The sequence below is a fragment of the Lipotes vexillifer genome, unplaced genomic scaffold (assembly GCF_000442215.2).
Source record: "Lipotes vexillifer unplaced genomic scaffold, Lipotes_vexillifer_v1.1 scaffold1789, whole genome shotgun sequence".
NCBI lineage: Eukaryota > Metazoa > Chordata > Mammalia > Artiodactyla > Lipotidae > Lipotes > Lipotes vexillifer.
In genome coordinates, this window is record NW_006792600.1 from 112,706 (window position 1) to 137,746 (window position 25,041).

Here is a 25,041-nt window from a genome sequence, read left to right on the forward strand (position 1 = left end):
TGCACACGCTACTTCACATAAGCTCAACTTCCACTTCTACCTGTAAGTTTACAATTCACAAATTTCTCTAGCACTTCAGATGTTTGACAGGCACCACAAACATCAATATATCCCAAACTAAATTGATTATATAGCCCAGCCTAGCTCCCATATTCATTTCCTCTTATAATTCCATCTGAGTGAACGACATCACTGCTCATGCAAACATCCAAGGAAAAACTTGGGAGTCATCTCCCATATTCTTGCCCTCCATAGCCAGTTGATTACCAATCCTATTGGTTCTGCCTCCTATGACCCCTCTTCTACTCTACTCCACCCCTACATCATTTCTCAATTAGATTACTCAACAATGTCCTCATTCAGTTTTGTCTTTTGTTTCACCCCCTTCCAATTCCTGTAAACAATAAATCTGTTCATATTATCTCATAAATGGTTGGTGAACCACTGAAAGAACAGGCATAGAAAGCACTTCATGAGATAACCCCTATCTTCTTTTTCTGGTTTATTACTTAACCTTCTTTCCTCCATTTACTTTATTTAGCAACTATTCACTAATGTGTCATATTGTCTCACTCTGTCTTTGCAAGATGTTCTCTCAGCCTAGAATAGCATCTTGTTGTTCTCCAGGCAAACCTGATTCATCTTTCAAGAGCCAGTTCAAGTGCTCCTCTGTAAATTTTTCTCTAATACCGCACCTGAGACAGATGTGATCATCCCTTGCTTTACACATTCTCTACACTTGAGTTACCTTTATTTTAGCACTTCTAATACAGCCCTGTAACTATTTTTCACATTTTCCTCTCCTATGAGACAGTGAAATCTCTCTGAAAAAGACAACTGTTTCTTTTCCTCTTTGTAATTCCCAGGCTAGCACAGTGCTTGACATTTAATAGGATTTTTTTTAAGCATGCTGAATACTGTATGAATATGTCAACAATCCTATTTTTTTAAATCATATAATATAAGCCTAAAATTCATGATGGATTTATACTCTTCCTTTTCTGCTGTAATGACATACTGGCTTAATAACCAAGAAAGAGGCCAATTAACTAGCCCTAATTTCACTGCCCTCAAGACAGTGACCTCTCAACTCTAACTACTAAAGTAGTGCTTGACTTACTTGCTCCCACTATCTTCTTCCCCATGTTGGTTGCCGTGACAACTCATCTGGGACAATGAACTCTATTTTCTGCAATACCTAATCAAATTCTTTACAGCCAGGACAAGTCTAAGGTATTACAATGTACTTAATAACAAGAGAAACATATCATTACTAAAACAGAAAACACCACTGAAAGACTGATTTGCCATTGAAAAAAACCAAAGATTTAAATATAAGAACTCTCAGCTGGAACAAAAAAGTAAGATTTAGCAATCTCTTCTATCTGTATCAATATTAAAGTAAGACTATTATACCAAAAAAATCTATAAAATAAAAACGTAACTCCAACTTCATTGTAAAATTAAGAGTTTTACACGTATGGCTACGAATACCATACACACAAACAAAACACCGCTATGCCGATTTTTATGACTTGGGGAGTATCCACTTAAGGAAATTAACACAAAGTTGTTACGTATGTTTTTGTTATATATGTTTTTCATAACATATTTTTCAAAAATGCTTTCAAAACAGATGTTTACTGAGCTCAGTACCAGGTTGGAAATTCTGTGTCTCTGTCAGTCATTTCTAAACATGTAAGAGTTCTTAAACAGGCAGATTATTTCTTAGAATAACACTCATACTGGTTATTAAGACAGAAATACATATTCAAGGAAAGACTTATCCTAAAGACTTTTATAAACTGGTTCTGTCTAAAATTGTACCACTGTTAAAATTTACCTAAGGTAAACTTAACTGGGTCTGCATTTCCAGATCATTCAAAATTTTAGTTCTATCAGTGCAGTAATCACTAATTAAATACCTGTCAATGAAAAAAATTTCAACTAGCCAAATGACTCTCTAAATTACCATGAAAAAAAATTTCAATTTCTGTATAACTTATTAATAATCAAAGTAAGGAAATGGTTCTGACCCATTTATCCTAGGGTGAATATAATTGGTGTGGATATACACCTCTCACAGCAGAGTCAGCTTCCCCGGTTCCTCTGCACAGTCCTGAGAAATTACCTGTGGAAAGATGGAGGGGACTCCCAAGTGAGAACCTGAAAACTTTTTTCAGCTCCTGCTGAAGCCCTGACAGTGGAAATTATTATCTGTGGAACTTAGTTCCTGGAATAACCACACCATTAATACAGGAAGGCCTAGCTACCTGGGCCACAAAGCACAGGACCTGCAGAAAAACTTTAAATAGCTGAAGCCACTCTTCTTAGCTCAAAATCTTAAACCACACCTCTAACCCAGGCCACCCCAAATTAACAATGTATTTTGTTCCCAGTAAATAAGCTATATCAGTCTTTGGGAATAAATCCCATTCTAACCTTCTAACCCCATCTTTTAACAGGTCAAACTTAAGGTTTGTTAAGTGCTTTTTTAAAAAAAAGACTAGGCTGAAAATTAACTTTTACCTTGCTTCTGGTCTCCTCACCCACCCCCAATTTGATGATGGTAGTACTGAAGTAGTAGAAACAGTAATGTTGAGATTTACAGTCTACGAAGACTTGGACATACATTGTAAAGCTGAGTTCTTACAACAATCCTCTGGTTGGATACTATGAAAAACAGAATCCATGAGATTAAATAAGCTTGCCATTAAACTATCTGCCCACTCATGAAGAGTTGAGTCTGAAGGCAATTTCTACATTTTTATATTAATTTATGTACTTTGACCACTATAATAATTTGTGGCCAAATTTTCTTCTTGTTATGGGGTAACAAAAAGAACAGAACAAAAGTTGTGATCCAACCTATTTGTAGAATTCATAGTTTTTTAAATCTGAAAAGGACCTTACTAAGCCATGGATATCAGAATTTTACCACTGTTAAAGAATAAGATTAGACTACTTAATAGCAATCTCGTTATATTAAACAATATCTTTATGAAGCCTTACTGCAGGGTGAAATTAACATCAAAATAATTTTCTCTAACTCTGAATTCTCCAAAAATTCATTCTTTGAGCAACTAAAACTACTTTGAGCTGCATGCTGCATGCACACATCTAAGCTGGATTGCTTTCTATGAATAACAAACACAGGGGGCAGTTTTCCACTGTGTGCATCATTTCTTGAAAAGATCATATATTATGTCAAAATTAAGTTAAAGCACCTCAGATGAAAATGTCAAAGCAAGGGTTTGCCTCAACCTTTCTTGACTAAAGTTTAATTTTTATCTCTATAAAATCATGAAATCCATTTGTGATATGAACTTTGGCTCCTTAGTTAAACTACAGTAATAAGCAGAAAGCTCAGACTCAAAGATATAGAAAGATGTTGATCTAACTAAAGATAAGTTTTAAAAAATTATCCTCCAATATTAATAATTTATCAATGACACCTCTTCCTCCCACCCCCACCCCAGCCACTGGTTTCAACAATTTCTGCTTGAGAAATACACTAAGAATATCATGGCAAAAAGTGTTGAAAGCCTGTGAACTTCACTGGAATCTATGGCATTCCATGTCTATTTTCAAATCACTTGAATGAAGAAATTGAGTAACTTTAATAAAACATTCTTAATAAAAAGCTATGCCTTCAATTTTTGCATCTGCTTTGTCCTACATCTGTTGCTAACCAAGTTGGTGGTACTTATCAGTATATATACCAATTTGTAACAAAAACTCCAAATTCACTCATCTTTCAAAACCTTGTTCAAATGCCATGTCCGCCAAAAGCTTCACTGATTTTACAAGCTAGATATGATCCCAAACCTCCAAATTTTCTAGAACTTTATCCGTACCCCACTTTAGAACTTAACACTTTCTATCTTACAATAAATTATCTAGAATCAGTCTTATCTGCTGAATACAAGGTCCTTAATGCCTGATCTTCCAGTGAATAAAGAGGAGGTCCACAGCTCGGACCTAGGAATCAGGAGCAGAGCTACATGTGGAAGCTGATGAGATGGCTCACGCCAGGGGCAAGGGGGAATCAGCCAGCAAACTGGTGAAAAATAAAGGAGAACCAACTGGTATCCAAGGAAGAAGGAATGAGGACTTGAGAAAATGTCTGAAGGAGTGGCCCAAAACAAAAATAGAATTCACAGTGAAAGGCTGGCAAAAGAAAATAGGCAAGATAACAGGAAGGATAGCATGGGAGATCCTGGAAATATTCCAAGGCAATAGTGTGCAGTAGGATATCCTTGACTAAGCCCAGGGGTGAAAGTTTTTAAAGGTTCTGCATCTTTTGGGACACTTAAGGGCAAGACATATGTCTTACATAACTGAATTTAATGTCAGAGAACTGGGTTCAATTGCAAGCTTTGACATTTTCCAACTCTATGACTTGGCAATGCAATCACTCTGAACTCCAGCTTCCTTTTCTAAGAAAAAGAGATAACACCTATTTAACATGGTCATTCTAAAGACTAAATAATTTATGTGAAAGTACTTTATAAACTTTAAAACTACAAACGTTAAGGTATTATTAAAATACCATAGTATGCTGCTATGTGAATTAATTTTGCTCATTTTTACTGTGGAAAATTTCCCAGACATATATTTAGGAATGAACTTTTACTCTGATTGGATACTGGTCAGTTTATCTCAATACTTCAAAAATTTGTTTGAATATGGAAGTGCTGAATGGCATTATTCCATGACAATTTGATTTCTCAGTATAAATTTGGCCAGTAATATTTTCTGCTTTTATTGTTGTAAATAGGTCAATTTGTGCCCTGCCCCGCCCCCAATGTGTGTGTGTGTGTGTGTGTGTGTATGTGTGTGTGTGTGTTGTGTGTGTGTGTGTGTGTGTATGTCCATCCATAATTATCTATAGGGCATTATGCAAGCCATTCAAGACAAAATTTATTAAATTTTTTCTCGACTAAACTTCAATTTCATCAGGAATTTGTGATGGAACATTACTCCAGAAGTGTAACTTCCATTATCATTTGCTTACTTAGTGGAGCATTTTCTCATTCTCTTTCACCAAAATATTACGAAAAAGAGAAAAGACATTTTAAAAATGATATATTTAAGAGGCCGTAGAAAGTAATGAATGGGAAAAGGAAAATACTGACTTATGAATAGGCTCTAGAGAAAAAGAGAAATTTTTGTTTACTAATACCATTAGAGTTCTACTGGAAAATGAAAAAAATGAGATATTTGATCTAAGATCCTATGAAACACCTTCAATATGCTCTTGCATTAAACTTAAATTAGGTTTAAGTTAGGCTTGAGTAAATAACAAATACATTAGGTTTATACACTTGCAAAATAGTGGGATTTCATAGAATATATAACATTCTGCATACATGATTTATAGAGCTCTTTTATAAATAATTAGGATAAATAATGTGTAAGTAACTGAACAATACATCATATGAAAACTAAAATCAAAAAAATCATGTATAACCTAAATATATAAAATTTTTTATTTGTCAATCATACCTCAATAAAGCTGGGGGAAAAAAGAACTAACATAACTGATAAGGAAAAAAAGAAAACTAAAAACAGTATTAACTTATATTTACGATAAGCTTCATCACAACCCCTTCTATACTGGCACATTGAAATCTCTTAGTCACTAAAGGGGAAAATAAAAGGAAACAAAAGTCTGGGAGTAACTATCAATTTAATAATTTAAATTAAAATTGAGGGTGATAATTGAAGTGGCTGCTGCTAGACTTTTACTACTATTTTTAGCATTCTGGTTAAGTTCATCATTTACAAGCCTCTGTATAAATTTAAGTACCTCAGAGGGGGGAAAAAGTAGCTTTCTAGCATAAAACTAAAATTCCTTTACTAAGCACTTTCTAACATAAGAGTTTCTGGAATATTATCAGCCAATGCCAAACAACAAATTAACAAGAAAGAATAATTCATCTAAGTGAAATTATAGTTTCTGCCAATTTAAACAGACTAGAAGCTAACACTCCTATTTATCAACAACTTCTATAAAACATACTATATCATTGGGTACAAGTAGGGTTTAAGTACATACATCAAGGGGTCAGTAAATACTGAATACTCAGTAAAAACTAAATTCCAAAACCTTAAATTTCCAAGAACAAAGTGATAACACAAAATGAAATATCAAAATCTAGTACAACTAGTAAGAATTTTAAAAGTAACTTGGTTAAATTTCACATAAGTTCATATCTTTATGTTAGAAATTTCAAGGTGTTTTTGATCAGTCCTTTGCTCTGAAATCATTCCAAAATTACATATATATCTTCTTAAAATAATAACACGTATTTTTGAAAAACTAATATATATTGATAATTTTAAATAATTACTAATATTTTTAGCATTTAAGAAAATATATTCATTTTTCAAAAAATACATTATGTTTTAAACAATTTTTATTTCCCACATCAATCCCATTAGGAAATATTTTAACTCCATTGATTTGGGACCAATATTTAACTGTACATGACATTAAATAATATTACCCCTAGTATTCACATTAATTCTCTAAACAATGACTACACAGTGATAGCATCAAAACCATGCTCATGAAAAATCTACTTTAAGTTCCAAATGATACTTCTCAGAAATATACCCTTACAAAAAGTACTGAAGAACCATGCTCAGTTTAAAATATAAAGCCTATTCGTTAATAAAAGTAAACATCTACAATTTTAATACATTTTAATACATTTGTGCACATCAAAATACAGTACAAATGCCTTCACTGATTAACAGCAGCTATTTATATAGAAATCTGTAGGTGACACGAATTGTCTTCATAAAAAAATTTTCTTAAGTCCAGACAACATAAAAATTCTTTAAAAGAATTTAAGTTTGAGGAAAATTTTTTATCATTGAGAATAATACACTGTTTTAATTTTGAACCAATGTAATTCTAATTACTATGACATTTATTTACTGACTAATCATAGTATAGAAAGATCTAAATGTTCATGATTCTTCTAAGATTAACCATTTAAAGCATATAATCACTATTAAAATTGATTATACAAAACATAAAAAGAATTTGAAAATACAACAAAAGACCACTTTGCCTATATATGCTTTCAAAATGAAATAATCAGAAATTTTTTAAAATTTAGCACTGCTTAAGACTTACTTAAACAAGACCTTTTACCAGCTGTGCTTGCGCCACCTGAACATAAATTCCCTCCTCGATGAATTAATTCAAGTTCCAAATTGGTTCTGTAAGCAAAGCATTAAAAAATATCTCAGTCATTAGATTGAAGTAATACTTTCTGTTTTATTGATATATCTGAATAAACCTAAAGTTCTTCAACTTTATTATTTGAAAAATTATAGTTTATGCAATATCAGTAATAATCATATTTTATCTGATATTTAGAAAGTTACAAGGGGAACAGTTTATCTACCCTTACTTATATGTCCATATTTATACCTGCAAAACTGCACACGTCACAGTGTAATTGTTGCAAAATCCTAGATGTTGGCAAATACTAAAAACTAGGCCTTAAGGAGAAAAACTGCAACACATTTCAAAAACCCGCATATGAATCTGATTAAAGAATCTGTACTCTGGCAGCCACTGATTAGGTGGTTACTGGCACATAACACACAAGGGCATACCAATTTTTCTATCAGAGAAATGGTTATCACTCACTGGAGCTTAGATGGCATCTAGAAACCAATATTAAGAAACAAAATCACTAACATCAAAGTGGCTATAAACAACACATATAATTAAACAGCAGTCTCCTTTATAGACTTCTAAAATTACAGTTTTATTAAAATACATTGTATAACTATTAACACTGCTAAACAACAATATTGTTCATATAGATTTGAAATTATATTTAGCGATTATTAGTTTACAGAATAGCAATAATTAGTAAATTGACATTTCAAAAATCAAATTGATGCAGAATCTAAAGATTTACTCACAAGCAGTAACAGTAAAATAGCCAATCAATTTTGACAAAATAATAAATGAAAATTCTGAGTGACTGTATTTTTATTTCAACAGTATTTATAAACTTAAACACACCTTTATTTGCCACAACTAAAACTGAATAAACTAGTTTATATCCAAGATATGTATATATGACAATAAGAGTGAGATATCCCCCATCTTAAAAATAAATAAATAAAAGGCAACATTTCAAGCTTACTCTTTGCAAGTGAATTCAGGAAAGAACAGAACCCTATTTTATTTAAAACAAAACATTTTGAGCTGGTTTTGCTTGTATTTTGAACACAGAATGTTTTGAAATGTTATTTTCATATATTTACTTATAAATGCAAACTGTTAAAAATATTAATATTTCTAAATCTGTATATTTGCCACCCATTTCTAAAGGAATGCTTTAATCCTCTCTACTCAGGAGGGAGAAAAAGCAATTTAACATTGATAATGTTCCTGCTCAGAGCTCCATCTGGTTGCTGCTGATAAGGGCATCTGTGTGACAAGGGAATTTTCCACCCTTCAGGTGATTTGCATTGCTCACTGAACTTCTAAAAACCTACCAGCAAGGAAGCAGGGACAAGGATTTCATATTAGTGGACAGAAAGCGAGCGGAGACCAGCATGTGTTCCTTCATCAAGGGAATATAAATGAGATCAATACATTTTGTTTTCACAAATCTTCTGTTGCCTAATCTGTAGAAAAAAATTAATGGCTATATTCTCTTATAAAAACTAAGATTTCCTAGATAGTACTTTTAAAAGAGCTAACCAGAAACGCGATTAATTCTTACAAATGAACGTCAGAACTAGAATGTCAACTTTTATTTCAGCATAATTTGCAAAAATATTCATTAAAATATAAATACAATAACAAGTCTATTTATTTAATCATCAAATAAGATACTTTAAAGGATGATAAACATGTTACCAGAAATCTGATTTTAAAGAATACTTGAAAGAAAACTACCAAATGTAATTAATTACTTCAGATTATGGTTGGAAGATCTCCTGTGCAACATTCCTTCTGAGTTAAAAAAACAAAACTACCTATCCAAAGGGTTTGTATAATATCTAGGATTTAAAAAATCAATATGTCAGAAGCCCTAGCCATCAGCTTCTCCTTATTTAATTTATAACAAAATTGGCCCTTTAAGTCTTGCTAGAGAAAAGAACACACAAATGTGTCACATGCCCCATGTCTGCTTTTCCCTCACTGTTGAAAATCGTAACACAATATTCTGTGTCTGCCCTCCTGAATGGATGATATAAAAATTAAGATGTATTGGGAGCAGAAGTTTTCCAAGCCTTTTTGTTCTTGGAGAAAAGTAGACTCAACTTTCTGTATTTTCTAACACAAACACATTCAAATTAGTTTGGACGGGGAATTAAAAAGAAGAGAAAATCTCTACATTTGAAAGAAAGATTGCTTAAAGCCTATCATGGTGGCCACCTAGATACACTCATATTAAAACTCCTCCAACTATGCTCCAGTTTCTTTTTGCTTGACCAAGTATGCCTTCTACCCCTCGTTTGGCACTAACTTATAATATTTTTAGAGCTATAATTTGAAAAATAAACATGTGTATAAACACACACACACAGAGACTCAAACACATACTCGTATAGTGTGGGTTCAAGGCCTGAGCCTACCCCTACTAGATGACCAATTAATTCAATTTCTCAGAGAAGAAAAGATCTTCATCCATACCATGGCCTGGCCTATATTATCGAATACTCAGCTCAAGCTCTAACTCCTCCAAGACTTAGGGAGAACTAACTCCCTTTTCTTGGAACAGGAAAGAAGCGCTTCTACACACTTTATATTTCAATTTGCTCATCTTCCCTTTTGAAGTTCTACAGCACTTTCTCAATATGATATATCTATTTAAAATATATGTATTTTTAAAGTATTTATATTTTTATATATTTAAAAAAATTATATTGTTTTATACAGATTGATGTATATTAGTTTTGTCTCTCCAACTAAACTGTAAATTCCTGAAGACCAGGGACCATTTCAGATGCAGCTTCTATACCCCTGATGGTACCTAGCAAAGTGTTCAAACAATTCCCAGGACCTGAACACCTCTTTGTTTTGATATGTAGCCAGTGATAAGATTCTCTAATCCCTGCAGTTTATTATCATTATCTTGTTGACCCTTCCTTTAGTTTTAAAAAGGATTCATTATTTGGTGTTTTAGCAAGCATTCTTCTTATTTCAAACATAATTAGTTTATAAAGTTTAAATTTATAATGCAACTAATGTATAAAGCAAGCTGCATTCACTTTACTGAACAGTTTACCCACTTATGACTTAAAGATGTCTCTCCATCTACATCTCAGTTACTCACATTTCAACTTCTTTCCATTTCCATGTTTCTCACATATACAGGCTAAGTGCTACTTACTAATAACTCTAGGCTATATATAACTTGGGTCCAAAATCTTTGGAGAAATCAATTACTCAAATTAGTGTGATTCATTGTTTCAATAATGAAATAATGAATTGGCATTGAAGTGAAAAAAGCTTTCTTCTCCAAAATTAATTTTCCATAATCCATTTGAATGATATTTGCAATAGAATGTTTTTTGGAAATACATTAAAACTTGAATATAGTAATTTTGATTAATTTTAATGCAACAAAAAGATCATTCCAACAATTTCTTCTTTGCTGCCCTCAGAAAATCCTCCAAGCCTTCACCTTGCAAATAAAATTAAAAACAAAGAGATACATATTGTCCTACCAAAAAATAAGAAATAGCTCAAAAACAATTATTAAAGGACACAGCTAGTTACCCACTAGAAATATTTTGTTTCTAAACATCAAAAAATTTAAGCTCCCCAAAGAGCAAACAAAATTACTTATTCAGCTGGGAGAAATTCAGTCCTGGGAAACTAGGGTTGTAGCCCATTCAAATTACTAATGTCAAATACAAATACATTTGCACGTTCTAAGGGACTATACATTTAAGAATCACAACATTTAATTCAAAAGTTAAATAACTGAAATTAATTTTATTTCTAAATATTTTACTTACTTAACCATTTTAAATACTGCTAAATATTTCAATGACTACCTTTTAGGCATAAAAATGATCATAATCTGTAATCATTAAGTATTTAATGAAACAAGGTTATATGTCAGGCAGAAGGTAACTGTAAAGACCTGGTTTCCTACCTTGAAAAAGTTACATCTTATTCAAATAGAATATACATGCTTTTTTCCTTTAACTCACGTTTTTGTTAATTTTTGAGTCAATTTGTTTTTTGTGTTTCTTTTTAATGATTAAGTAAAACTTAGAGAAGGCATGCAATCTCACTGTGAGAACATTGCAATGGCCTGGGTAATTTTAACCAAGGATAAGGTTTTTACAGGTTATATACTTTCACTTTTAGAATCATTATATTGTTGCTTTAGAGTTTACCACTAAGGATCAGAGAAGGATGGGAGGATGGGAGAGCATATTTTCTCCACTTCTCTATATACACCCTTAGTAAATAACATTTGACATCTGTCCCTGCTTCTATATAAAAGAGAAAAACAAAAATATGTTCATTCAAAAAGTCTCCCATTATCACAGCAAGCTTTCTATAAATATTTCTATTAAAAATTATATTCTATAAATTATTTATATATTTAAACAAAGAAATAGGAATCCAAAACTTCTACCAAACTAAATTTAAATCAAATTATTTGATTTATCATACTACAGCAAAATTCCATGTACAGATCATTCCCATTCAACCAGGACTTTCTTATAAGGTCAATCCTAATAAAATCAAAGGCATAAATGCACAAGTGACATAAATATGAGTGTGTATATACATGCATTGAGTTGGTTTACATCCATGTCACTTTTCTACATTATTACCATAATATTGTACAGAACTTTATGAAACTTGAAACCTGGCAAAATTAAATTATATTCAATTTAGTTTTCATATAAAGTATATTTTATTGCAAGTAGGTAACTGGTAACTCTTTAGAGACAAAATGTTAAATTAACTGTTATATCTTCCCCCAAAGCATTCTAGATAAATAACAATAGCCTAGGAATACACAGACTAGATAGTTACTTCCCAATCCATTAGATCCTTTTACATCAATCCACATCCAGCACTTGCATTCTTAGACCAAAAACTAATGTTTCCTTATCCTGAGGTCTAACTTGTTTGCTGCAATTTTCTTAAGTCTGGTTCCATTTTTCCTGGGTTCAAAAGAGTACATAGTTCATTCACTCTTTTGTTACCCTCTGTTCTAAGAATGGGGCAGAGAGAATGGTCATGATGAACTTCATGTATATATGACTTATAAAAGCTGAACTAAGGAGAGGAAAAAGGAGAACAGTAATTGAAAGAACACTATACCTCAGCTCAAGAAATCTGAGTTCTAGTCCTACTCTACCACTAATTTGTTGCATGACTTCAAGTCACGTTATTTCTCTAAATCTTACCTATTACAATACTACTTGAACAAAGTACGAAGTATGCTTCTAGAGATATCCAGGGGTCTACAATATCAGATCTGGCAGAATGTGTTTACAATTGTGCCTGCTTCTCTCCTATTTTTTTTTTCTTACGGTTCTCCATTTTCCTTCAATTAAGTTTTCGAAAATTCCTATTTGGAATTATTTCTTAGGTATTAAACACCTACTCAGTAGATTAGACTATTTCTACCTAATCTGAAAGATGAGAAGCATTTACCTCTGTTTTCTTGAGACCGGTAGCTACTCACAGAAGTTTAGAACATGCCTGATCTCTTGTTTCCTCTCCTTTACCTGATTTTCTAAACCACCTATAGTCTTCTAGGACATTACTAGATCTTGCATGAGCTTAAAACAAAGTAAGTTCTTCTTACTCTTCTTATTTTTTTATAAATTAGAAGTATTTAACATATTACAATGTTTTAGTTCTTAGTATTATCACTTTTTTGACAGGGCTTAAACAGTGATTTCTTAACAACACCCTTCATATATAATACGCACATGCTTTGAGGTAGACATCTGTCCCAAATGTTAATAATATACTTTTCCTCATATATCCTATAATGTTTAATAATACCTAAACCAATATTCCATTAAAATAAAAACTCCTCAGAAAAATGAAGTAAAACTCTACTTTTATAGACCTTCTAGGAGGTTCTAAAACTAGCCATAATTTCAACGAACATTAAAAATATGCAACCTTTTTTCAAATAAATATGAATGGGAAATAAAATAAACTATTAACATTAAGTAAATATAAAAGTGTATACTATGTATACCTACCTAGCAACAGAATACATAAAGAGAAAATCATTATCTGGTGAGCCTGGAGTCTTGCTATAGTCTCTGTATTTCTTCTGAGTGGTATTTTTGATATCTTTCATTACAGATTCCATTTCTTTACTTAAGTTGGTTTCTGACTGTAAAAAACACAAACATACATATAAAGTTTACGTATATTCATTTTCTCTAATAACAGTCTAACACTACATTGTTTATCATATGAGCACACTAGGAAGTTAAGGTTTAAAAGTCAAAACAGATGTACATTAGCTATGCACTATAAATATACTGAGTGCACAAAGATAAAACAGATCAAGAGGTATTTTCTCTTATTTTAGGGACCTTTTATTCTAGTTTTATATTGTGATCCAACCATGAATTAACCACACAAACTATATTCTAAACAAATGAGTATATGTCATTAAAATATATTAGAACAGTTTCCATGGTTATAAAAAATCTTTCATTTAAGCTCATTTTTTCAAGATTAATATTGATGTCCCTTACTTTAAGCATATTTTAATCACATAAAAATCTGGATTTCGAAAAGAAAAAAAAAACACATAGACTCAAAAATTAGTCTTCAATTCAGAAAAGGAGATGAATCTTTCTGATTAGCTTTAAACTATGAATTTCTGTTGAAAAAGTCAGATATTCATAGTTTTCATAAATTTACTGCATATACTGGGCATTGCTGTCACTCCTCTAAGGGACCATAACATAAATCTATAATGAAGGCTAAATATTTAAGAATTTAAATCAAATAAATCCTACTGGATGGGATAAAAGATGGGTTCACTTAGACCAAATCTCACAGTAAAATAGACTGACTTATGGTTCGATCATACATACAATATTTTATCTCTCTAATACACATACACATACACACAAATGTATGTGTAAGTCTATAATTACACACACAGAAAGTCTGCATGTGTGTGTGGAAATACATCATCTTAATTTTAATATACCTAATGGCATATTTTTAAATGATTAGATTGTGCTTTACATTGCAAGATACATCTATATAATGCTGGACTTTGTTTTTAAATATTTCAACATAACCATATCTAAGCTTATAGGATATTCATGATCTGGAAGATGTATATTAAAACTATAACAATTTAGACTAAGGAAAAGCATAGCCTTTAATAATAATTTGTTCTGTTACTCTCATTTTTGTTTTTAATAACCACCAACAGAAGAGTAAAACCTCTAAAAGCAATTTCTACTAAATATATAAGGTCCAGAGTAATTTAGAAGTAGAACAAAAATTAAAGCTGAAAAGCAGAGCTGAGTTAACCAGGATATTTCTGCCTTACACTGATGCTTACTGGGAAAGCTCCCGGACGTCCCTGCAGCTCCTCCACTTCCTTTATGAGATCTTGTATGCTTTTGTTACTAGGACGTTGCCAAAGGTTGTTTTCAACAATGCTTCCAGGATAACAAGGAAGAACACTGTTAGCAAACTGCCTGCAGAGAGGACATGTGAATTCTCCTTTGTCCACTGAGAAGCCCTGAAGAACCTGGTCATTCTAAAAGATGAAACGAACATACAGCTATATGATGCACACGTTTACAGAAAACAAAATTAACACCACTACATTTTATAGTAAATAAATGAACCATACAAAAAAAGGACCTCTAATACATGTCATAAAAGCATAAAATCATTTAACTGTTGAAGATTATCAAATCACTTCTTACATCATGGCAATCATGCAACACTTGCCATCACCAATGAACTACTTAAGTATCCTACTCTTCTCTCAGTATGAAACATTCAAATAATGATGCAATCAACCTGAAATGTGGATTTAAGATACAGAATAACTCAAAAAGCAGGCCACATTAAAGTGAATCACATTCCTCTTCCCATGCCCCGTTTTCTTCACCTATAAGTGACTACTGGAAAGATTCTCCCAGTGCTCATGTTATTTGATGTAGGATAGACAGCTTTTGAGAGCATTTAAGCCTAAAAAATTGTAATGTGTCTTCCAAGGTGTCTAATGGCCGAACACAACTGATTGGACTTGATGCAGTGGATTTGTTTAGGTTTAACGGATAGGGGCAAGATTTAGTTAGAACACTCAGAACATAAGGGTGATAAGGAGGGGAATTAATTTAACATCCTCTCCTTCAGATGTTCCTGATAGGAGAAGGAAGAAATATGAGAATTTTTGAAACAGAGACACATAAAGCACATATGCCTAGGAGGAAACTCTTGCTCATGAGAGACTGTAATTCATGCTAACTAACCAGGATTTAAGGCAGGAATCCAGGCTGCTATATTTGTTCCTTTCTTTTGTCTAACACCACCCACATCTATTTTGCTCTTTCAGGCTACTGCTATTGTGTAGTCCTAACCAGTGTCTTACTCTTTTTTCCAGCGGTCTCTCTTATTCTGGCACTAACCTAATGCTTTATCTCAAAATATGTTTTTAATGTACTAATATATGTATGAATGCTACAATATGACCATTATTACTAATAAGACAAAAATAATGAGAAAAAGGATACAAAGAAGAAAAAATGAATTTATTTGCCCATGGTTACAAAGGTAGTTAATGACAATGTCAGAATGAACTTAGGTTTCCCAACTCTTTAATTTAGTGTTCATTTCACTGTATCTTGGATTTCAAGTACTTTGGCCAAAAGAACTGAATTCTTTTTTTTTTTTTTACTCTGTGACACTTATTTTTTTAATTCCTTAAAAATCTAACGCCATGTCTTCTTAAATCCAATTCTATAAACAAATGCTAAGCTCCTATCATGTGTCAAATGCTGCACCATGTGACAGCAAAAAGAGTTAAGAGACATCTTCATTTAAGGTACTGACAATTTAAAAGCAAATAGAAACAAATTATAACACTAGTGTGATAAATGCAACAGAGAAGGCTTCCCAAAGAAGACTTGTGAAGTAAGCTTTAAAGATATACAAGAGGAGTGTACTAAAAGGTTGGGGCAAGGGTCCTGGTCGTTGAAGGACATTCTATGATAAGCTTCCCTGTAGCCATAATTTTAAAGAATGCTAGGTCCTCATCCTAGCCTTGACTGGAACTAGGTTCTTTCCTGAAGCATCACCGGAAGCCCTCTCAACTAGACACTGCTCATTTTCCCACATCTGTCAAACCTCAGTATCCTTCTCATCTCCAGTGCTGGCTCAAGATCATTACTCTTGCATTCCCAGTGTGGCTCATGCCATTTAGTGAGATCACCCCTTTTCCTTCCTTTTTACTGTCATCCATTGCCCTTAATATCTGAAGACTTTGGTACCTAGATCAGTTTTCCTCATCACTCCAAGTCCTGCCATCCTCATACACAATTTCAATGCATGTAGACAACCAATGTTATACCTTAGTCCCTTAGCTCCCTGACCTCATCAACTCCAATGGCTTTGACCTCCACTCTACCCTAGCACCTCTTACCATGACCACACCCTTATCTTGTAATGACCAAAAATTGTCCATATCTGAAAATATTAAATTCAAACATCTTATATTCTGTCAACTCCTATCTCTTTTAGTCCCTCTCTTTTTCCTCAGTTTATACGGTCTTTCCTATCCTACCATACACCATGATATATCATTTTAAAAACTCTCAAGTCAACACTTCTCGTTCTCCCTCCGTATGTCCTTCTATGATACACACCTAAACAAAATCTTCATACAAAATTAATCCAGTGTATGACTTCCAATTCGGCGTTCAAACTGAGTGCTGTTAGAGAGAACTGAAGTAGCTTCTTGCTACAAACTCAACTTAGCCCTGAATACTTCCTGGCAATCTTTCTCCAACATCCTATGAAGCATTCTTTCACCCAATTCCAAAGTGTTTTTTCTAAACCGTCTCCTCACTTGTCAAGTCCCTTTACCTACCCCAGCTTTGCCCCCTCTACTCTAGGAACATAAAGCTACACCTCCTACTTCAGAAAGAAGAGGGTCATGGCAGTGAGACAGGAGGAAAGGGGGCAGGGCACAACCTTTAAAAGAATGACACAGCTGTTGAGGATATGACAAACTGGTTAGAACCAACTAGGTCCAAGATGGTGTAAGATTCGACTTCCAGTAGACCTTGAGCCTCATTATATGCTCACTGTAATACATTAGCATATGCTAAATGACACACCCACCAGTGCACCAGACAATTCCAAGGCTAACCATAAAAGGCCAAAAAGTGGGTGATGGCCCAATTCCTGGAAATCCCCACCCCTTCCCCAAAGTAGTTGGAATAATCCTCCCACTTGCTAGCCTATGAAATTCCCAGTCCATAAAAACTAAACCACCCCATACCCCAGGGTGCTCTCACCCTCTGAGAAGGACTGCATTCTGCCTATGGAATGTGTACTTCCCTGAATAAATCCCTTTCACTTTATTATGGCTCACTTGTGAATTCTTTCCTGAACAAAGCCAAGGACCCTCACTTGGTGGTCTGCCCCAGGGACATGCCCAAGACCTGGGACACTGACCATCCTCTCGTGCCTGCCCCATTCGCCTGCAACAACAGCTCCTTCAGCCCTGCCTTCTCCCACCCCAAATATCTGATTAATAAACCCCATCAGTCCTTCCACCCACTTTCTTCCTTCTACTCCCTTTGCTAATATCTCCTAATAGTCTCCCAACCATATCATTGCCAGTATGATCTACCTAATGTGAGATACTTATTCCCAATCAAAATCTTTCAGGGATCACTAACACCTCTTACCTTAATTCTTTCTTATGCTCCACATGCAATCTCTCACCAAGTCTAGAAAATCCTTCTCTAAATATATTTCAAGCAACCTAAGTGTCCATCGACAGATGAATGAAGAAGATGTGGCACATATATACGATGGAATATTACTCAGCCATAAAAAGAAACAAAACTGAGTTATTTGTAGTGAGGTGGATGGATCTAGAGACTGTCATACAGAGTGAAGTAAGTCAGAAAGAGAAAACAAATACCGTATGCTAACACATATATATGGAATCTAAAAAAAAAAAAAAGGTTATGAAGAACCTAGGGGCAGGATGGGAATAAAGATGCAGACCTACTAGAGAATGGACTTGAGGACACGGGAAGGGGGAAGGGTAAGCTGGGACAAAGTTAGAGAGTGGCATGGACATATATACACTACCAAATGTAAAACAGATAGCTAGTGGGAAGCAGCCGCATAGCACAGGGAGATCAGCTCGGTGCTTTGTGACCACCTAGAGGGGTGGGATAGGGAGGGTGGGAGGGAGGGAGATGCAAGAGGGAAGAGATATGGGAACATATGTATATATATAGCTGATCCACTTTGTTATAAAGCAAAAACTAACGCATCATTGTAAAGCAATTATACTCCAATAAACATGTTAAAAAAAAAAATTTCAAATCTCTAACCTCTTCTCCATCTTCACTGCCATGACTAAGCCCAAGCCACCATCATCTCTTACCTCCTAAATAATATATGCTATCACCATATTCTTTCTTATTCTCCTGCAATCTCACACCCTAAAATCTACAGAACCACCACAATAACCTTTCTAAATGTCATCTCTCTGCTTAAGAGTCTTAAATGGCTTTAATGGCTCTCTGTAAGGAATCTGTCTAAAGTACAAATTCCTTACATGGACCACAAGACCCTTTACAATATAACCCCTAATTACTTCTCCAGTCTTCTCTCTTATCACTCAAGCACCTTACTTCATCAAATTCTGGAACTTGCAGATGTCCCAATAAGACCCTGTGCATACCTCATAACTCTTAGCACCTATACCGCAACTGTTTGTTTATTTCTGTCTCACGCAATGCATAGTAAATTCCTCGAGGGAAGAAACTGTCTTATTCATTGGGATGTATCCCCAATGTCTATCACAGTGCCTGGAACACTGTAGGCACTGAATAAATATTTGCTGAATGATTGAATACAGAAGTATGAAAAATGCATAATGTGCTTAAGGAACTATTAATTAGTTTATTAATGCTGAATTGATGGAAGACAAAGCTAAAGTAACATGCAAGCCCAGATCATGGAATGCCCTGAATGCCATTCAAGGAAGAGTGAACTTTACCCCGAAAGGAAGAAATCGGTAAAGAATTTTTAAGCCAACAACATGTCACCAGATTTACATTTTAGAAAGATCAATGTAATGAGTAAATTAGACTTGGAGTAAGGAAACTGATAAGCAATTGCAATAGTCAAGATGAAAGATGAAGGCATATGCAAAAAAGCAGAAGTGGGAATAATGTAGGCAGAATGCAGTCAAGTGAGATTTAGGAAAAGGAATCAATAGAATTTGTTATGTGACTTAATGTGAGAGGTAAGGAGTAGGAAGGGAAAAAGAGAACTCTTCTGCTTCTGAGTCAGGAATCTGGGAATAGGGCAGGTCATGCTTTTAAGAAGCTGAGCTGAGAGAAAAAGAAAGACTGCAGCTACATGGGAATGCAAGATCAAGGGAAGGAATTGTGAATGCCAGAGACTTGAGCACCTTTATGAACTGAAATGAAGAGACAGAATGGGCAGAAAAACTGAAGACACAGAAGAAAAAGAGGTTACTTACTGATAGACCAAGGCCCCTGAGGTGATGGGGAGAAAGGAAAACTAGAGCATAAACAGAAAATTATTCTTCAACAGAAAAAGGAATACTACCCTCAAAAGTAAAAAAGAGGGGACTTCCCTGGTGGTGCAGTTGTTAAGAATCCACCTGCCAATGCAGGGGACACAGGTTCAAGCCCTGGTCCAGGAAGATCCCACATGCCGCAGAGCAACTAAGCCCATGCACCACGACTACTGAGCCTGCGCTCTAGAGCCCACAAGCCACAACTACTGAGCCCACGTGCCACAACTACTGAAGCCTGTGCACCCTAGAGACCATGCCCCACAACAAGAGAAGCCACCGCAACGAGAAGCTGCGCACTGCAATGAAGAGTAGCCCCTGCTCACCGCAACTAGAGAAAGCCTGCATACAGCAACAAAGACCCAATGCAGCCAAAAAATTAATTAATTAATTAATTAACTTTTTTTGAAAAGTGGAAAAGAAAGGATTGGCTGGGATGCAGTCACTTATCGGGGAACAGAAAAGCAAGGTAGGAAGCTAAGGTAGTATGTGACAGACAGCCACTGTTGTCTTGTGCCACAGGAAGAGACAGATCTGATGAGAGGAAAGGCATCTTGGGATTTAGGCAAAGAGTCTAGGATAGAGGAGACAAAGGTCTGGAATAGCTGCTAAGGAGACTAGGAGAGGAAACTGATCAAAGACAGGTAAATGAATTGATAAGTAATATCTACAGTCTATGACCCCAATCTCAGCCACTATTCTAAGAAACCACAGATTTGTGGAGGTACCAGTTCACCTAGTTTTATGATTTTTCTAACAGTGCTAGCTGACTGGGTATAAAATCAAAGGAGGTGGATTAAATGACTGGTATTAAGAGCAGAATGGGCACAGTACAAGAAAGTGAGGCAAGGAAAAAGCTAGCGTACCAGGAAAATGCAAGGGGCTAAAGGACTAGAGATCTTGAGGTCAGAAGTAAAACACACTAATAAGAGTAAAAATAAGAGACTTTGAAGAATAATCACATAATGATATGGTAGGATATTAAAGCTTACTATTTTTGAGCTGGAGTAGCAAAGTCTAAAATTATAGCCGTGGAAGTTAGTTGCTAATGTGAAGTAAAAACATGAAATCCCGGGCTTCCCTGGTGGCACAGTGGTTGAGAATCTGCCTACCAATGCAGGGGACATGGGTTCGAGCCCTGGTCTGGGAAGATCCCATGTGCTGCGGAGCAACTAGGCCCATGAACCACAACTACTGAGCCTGCGCGTCTGGAGCCTGTGCTCCGCAACAAGAGAGGCCGCAATAGTGAGCGGCCTGCGCACCGTGATGAAGAGTGGCCCCCGCTTGCCACAACTAGAGAAAGCCCTCGCACAGAAACGAAGACCCAACACAGCCAAAAATAAATAAATAAACAAATGTGGGGTTTAAAAAAAAAATGAAATCCCTAAAGTTGAAGAGGTCAACAACTATGAGGCTGAACAGTCCAAATGGCAATCATAATCACCCAAGATGAATTAGGATGTATATATTGCAAAAATATTTAATACCTAGAAAGACACATACACCTTTAAAATGTTTCAATTGACTTACCCGTAATGATTCCATATAAGATTTATGACAATCTATATGTAACGTGTGGCCACAGGTTTGTACATAAACACCTCCTTCCCAGCCAATTGATACTGCCAAGAGACAAGAACTCTTAAAAAAGAAAGAAAAGGACAAAATACAATTAATTTTAAAGAAGTAGAAACATATCTAAACAAATCCACATAAACCTCTCAAAGATTTCATATTGTTATACTAATGTGAGCTTTGTATTTCTGTGATGTAAAGAAATACCTGACTTGACAGCCCTGAGGCAATATCAAACTTGGAACAGAGTTTTAGCTTCCAAATAACTATACTCATAATGAAAGAGAATAATTATTAATTAGCCTTTCTCTACCCCATAAGATATAATAAACTATACTGCTACTGAGTATTTTACCTGTTCGACATGGTACTTGATCTCTCTGTGATATCTAACCTTAACAACTGCCTTCTTAAAGCACCTACTTCCCTCTAGCTTCCACAATGCTACTCTCTTTTGGTTTTTCTCCAATCTCTTTAACCATTTGGTTTAGGCCTCCTTTTAAGACTTTTCTTTCTTCATCTGCCCCTTCAAATGTTTAAATTCCTCAAGATTCTATTCTTAGTGCTATTTTCTTATTAAAACTATTCTCCCTGAGTGACTTAATCAGTAAATTCAACTACCCTCCACGCCTGAGTCTCTTGCCTGAGTGCCAGACAAAAATGTTCAGCTGCCAACCAGAAATCTCCAATTTGAGGTCCCTGAGATAACATAAAACCAATGTGTCAAAAACTTTCATTTTCTCTATGAATCTTTCTCTTCTTCTTGGTTTAAAAACTCCACATCTGTTTAAGTCACCAAATCAGAAAGCTAAAAGTTATTGTACATCATCCCCTTTCCTTCACACCACAGAACTGGTTCCCAAACCATATGAAATCCATCTCCTAAATAATTCATGATTTTGGCCTGTCCTCGCAAGCCTGTGTCATTTGCTGTGGGGACAGGGTTCTTATATGAAGTTTCTTGTCTCCATGATGCAGCCTGCACACATCTTTCTAAAGTATAAATGTGGTTATGAGAATAACCCCAAAAAGTGACTAAACATTTACAAGGATTTAATATAATAAACAATAAAAAAGGGACGCAGATTATATAAGCAAACTACATACCCTTTTAAAATTTGTTTTAAAAGTTAATTGCTTTCATCTCTTTCTCTTTCAAATTCTTCTCTAATTCCTTCCCTTCGACCTATAAACAGGCTTATTAGATTTTTCCTCCTAAAGTAATTTTCTTTGAATTTCATTTGGCCTCTGTCAAACAGCATTTCAGCCTGAACTTGAATTCACCCTCTAGAGTCTGCAGCAAATAGATGGCCAAGCCAGGGCAATATTACACACGAGGTCTAACATGACAGCATATGATGAAAGATTTGAGAGCCATCAAAACTGAGTAAACAATTAAATTTTATTTCTATGTTGGAAAAAAATTTATACATTACAATGTAAGATGACCAAATCATCTTTAAACAATAGTAAACAGAGTTCTAATATTAAATCAAGACTCTTCATGAGCATCTGAAAGTTAAAAATATTACACAGTGTAAAATGCCTTCCCCGACAATTCAAAGATGTGCAACAGCACAAATCAAATACTCACAGCAGGTGAGCTAGCTTCTACTGTTACACATCAGAAAAACAAAAAGAGACCTGCTCATCTCTGTTTTATGTTTTGGAGCCATTTGAAGTAGAAGCAGATTTGGGTGTTAGATCTAAAATGAATGGTTGGTAGGCAGCTAATAAACAAGCTGCTCTCTTTGGCAATGTATTATAAAAATGTAATTAATCTTTCTTTTTAATGAAAGCAGTTAGCTTTTTTTTTTTTTTTTTTTTTTTTTCTTGCGTTATGCGGGCCTCTCACTGTCGTGGCCTCTCCCATTTGCGGAGCACAGGCTCCGGACGCGCAGGCCCAGCGGCCATGGCTCACGGGCCCAGCCGCTCCGCGGCACGTGGGATCCTCCCGAAACGGGGCACGAACCCGCGTCTCCCGCATCGGCAGGCGGACTCTCAAGCACTGCGCCACCAGGGAAGCCCAGCAGTTAGCTTTTAAAACTGAAAATAGTAGGTCATTTGTCTATGTAACTGTTAGATGTCTTATTTTAATCTGCTAGAGTCAAAAAAAGCAGGAAATCATTTTCTAATATGAGACCTATATTTTAGGAAGACCTATATTCAACAATGTGCTCACCACTGTGCTGTGTTTAACACTGAATCTTTACAACCTCAATATTTATTAAAACTTCATACAGTAAGTGGTCTTATCCCTTTTTATAAAAAGGGAGTGAAAAGCTGACCAAGATCACTCAGTTAAAAGTGGCAGAGACCAAGTTCAACCCTAAGTCTATCTGACTCCAAAGCTCAGGTTCCGTCCCTACTGTGTCATATCTCTCATATATAACACTTCCAATTTCACTAGTAAACATACCATGTTACATAAGTGAAATTCTACACATCAACTCTATAAAATGCATGCATTTGCTATGAAGAGAGCAGAATTTATGCAGTTTAATTCTATTATCAGTATCAGTGTCCACTGATAACTCTTCTGTTCTATATGGTCTGTCTGGCTACAAAACTGAAATACAGTAAGCATCCACAATACGCAAGCATGTGCTAGTCCCTGAGGGGACTACAACCAATAGAAGAAATGGCCCTAGACCTCCAGAGGTATACAGTCCAGGGAGCACACCATTTATAACTAAAATAACCATTATGAAAGTACACAAAAGTATTAATGTAGAAATAAAATCTCACAATCACTCACAAAAGCGAAACAGAGATTCAGTCCAGTTCAGATATCAGTTCAGAGCTTTTTTACAAAAAAGACTTTTTTTCTAGAAATGAATAGCTATTCTGACTGTAAGAAAGAGATACCCTACTTTTTCTCTCCTTTATTAGATCTCCCCTTCAAAATTATTATGCTCTTAGGTCTGAGTTATATTTTGACTGAATAAGTTGAAGAAAAGATATAAAACTCTGGAGAGAAATAACCATCAATTTTGCAGACAAAAATACCATTTAATAAAAAAGGGTACTTACATCCTTAAAATAACGCTGTAATAATGAGAGCCTCACGTCATGAACTGCTGCACATGTATCCCAAGGGTAAATCTGCTCCTCTTCAGTGATAGGCAACTTTTTTGGCTCAATGTTGTCACGGCACTGCCCCAAAACTACATTAACAACAGAGATAAGAGCTCATTAAAAAACCAACATGTAGACTTTATAAAACCAAGAAAAGCGGAGTTATTTACCATAAGCTTCACTCAGTTTTTCACCATTACAATATTTTTAAAGACCTAAGAAAAAAGTGATATTCTAGTTTTCTTCTACAGAATAAATAAAGCTTTACACACGGCAACACTTATTTTCTAAAATAATACCAAAATATGAGTATGAACTCTGGATGGTTTCCAAAATCTATCCAGAGAAAAAGCCTAGAAGTTATGACTCACCAGTACAAATAAACTTCATTTCTAAATAAACTATTTTTCACCAGAAGGAAATAGATTATCACTGGAGGAAAAGCTAAGTCCAGGGTTGGGAAGAAGTGCAAGGTGAGGCTGGAGTTGTGTGTAATAAAGAGTAAGGAGGTATTCAAACACTGAGGGGGCAGGTCATGAGGACCTAAAGGAGTCCTGACTAGCGAAAT

At 34.9% G+C, this 25,041-nt stretch overlaps 1 protein-coding gene across 1 annotated transcript in view; it reads right to left on the reverse strand.

Moving 5' to 3' along the window:
• LOC103079721 (E3 ubiquitin-protein ligase UBR3-like) overlaps window positions 1–25,041 on the reverse strand; it is a gene marked incomplete at its 5' end in the record, with an annotated part of 116,276 nt that overhangs the window by 53,589 nt on the left and 37,646 nt on the right. The window contains 5 exons of the mRNA XM_007465781.1: window positions 7,151–7,236; window positions 13,243–13,379; window positions 14,577–14,777; window positions 21,351–21,461; window positions 24,429–24,562. Of these exons, the coding sequence (XP_007465843.1) occupies window positions 7,151–7,236; window positions 13,243–13,379; window positions 14,577–14,777; window positions 21,351–21,461; window positions 24,429–24,562 (669 nt within the window). The remainder of the gene's footprint in view (window positions 1–7,150; window positions 7,237–13,242; window positions 13,380–14,576; window positions 14,778–21,350; window positions 21,462–24,428; window positions 24,563–25,041) is intronic.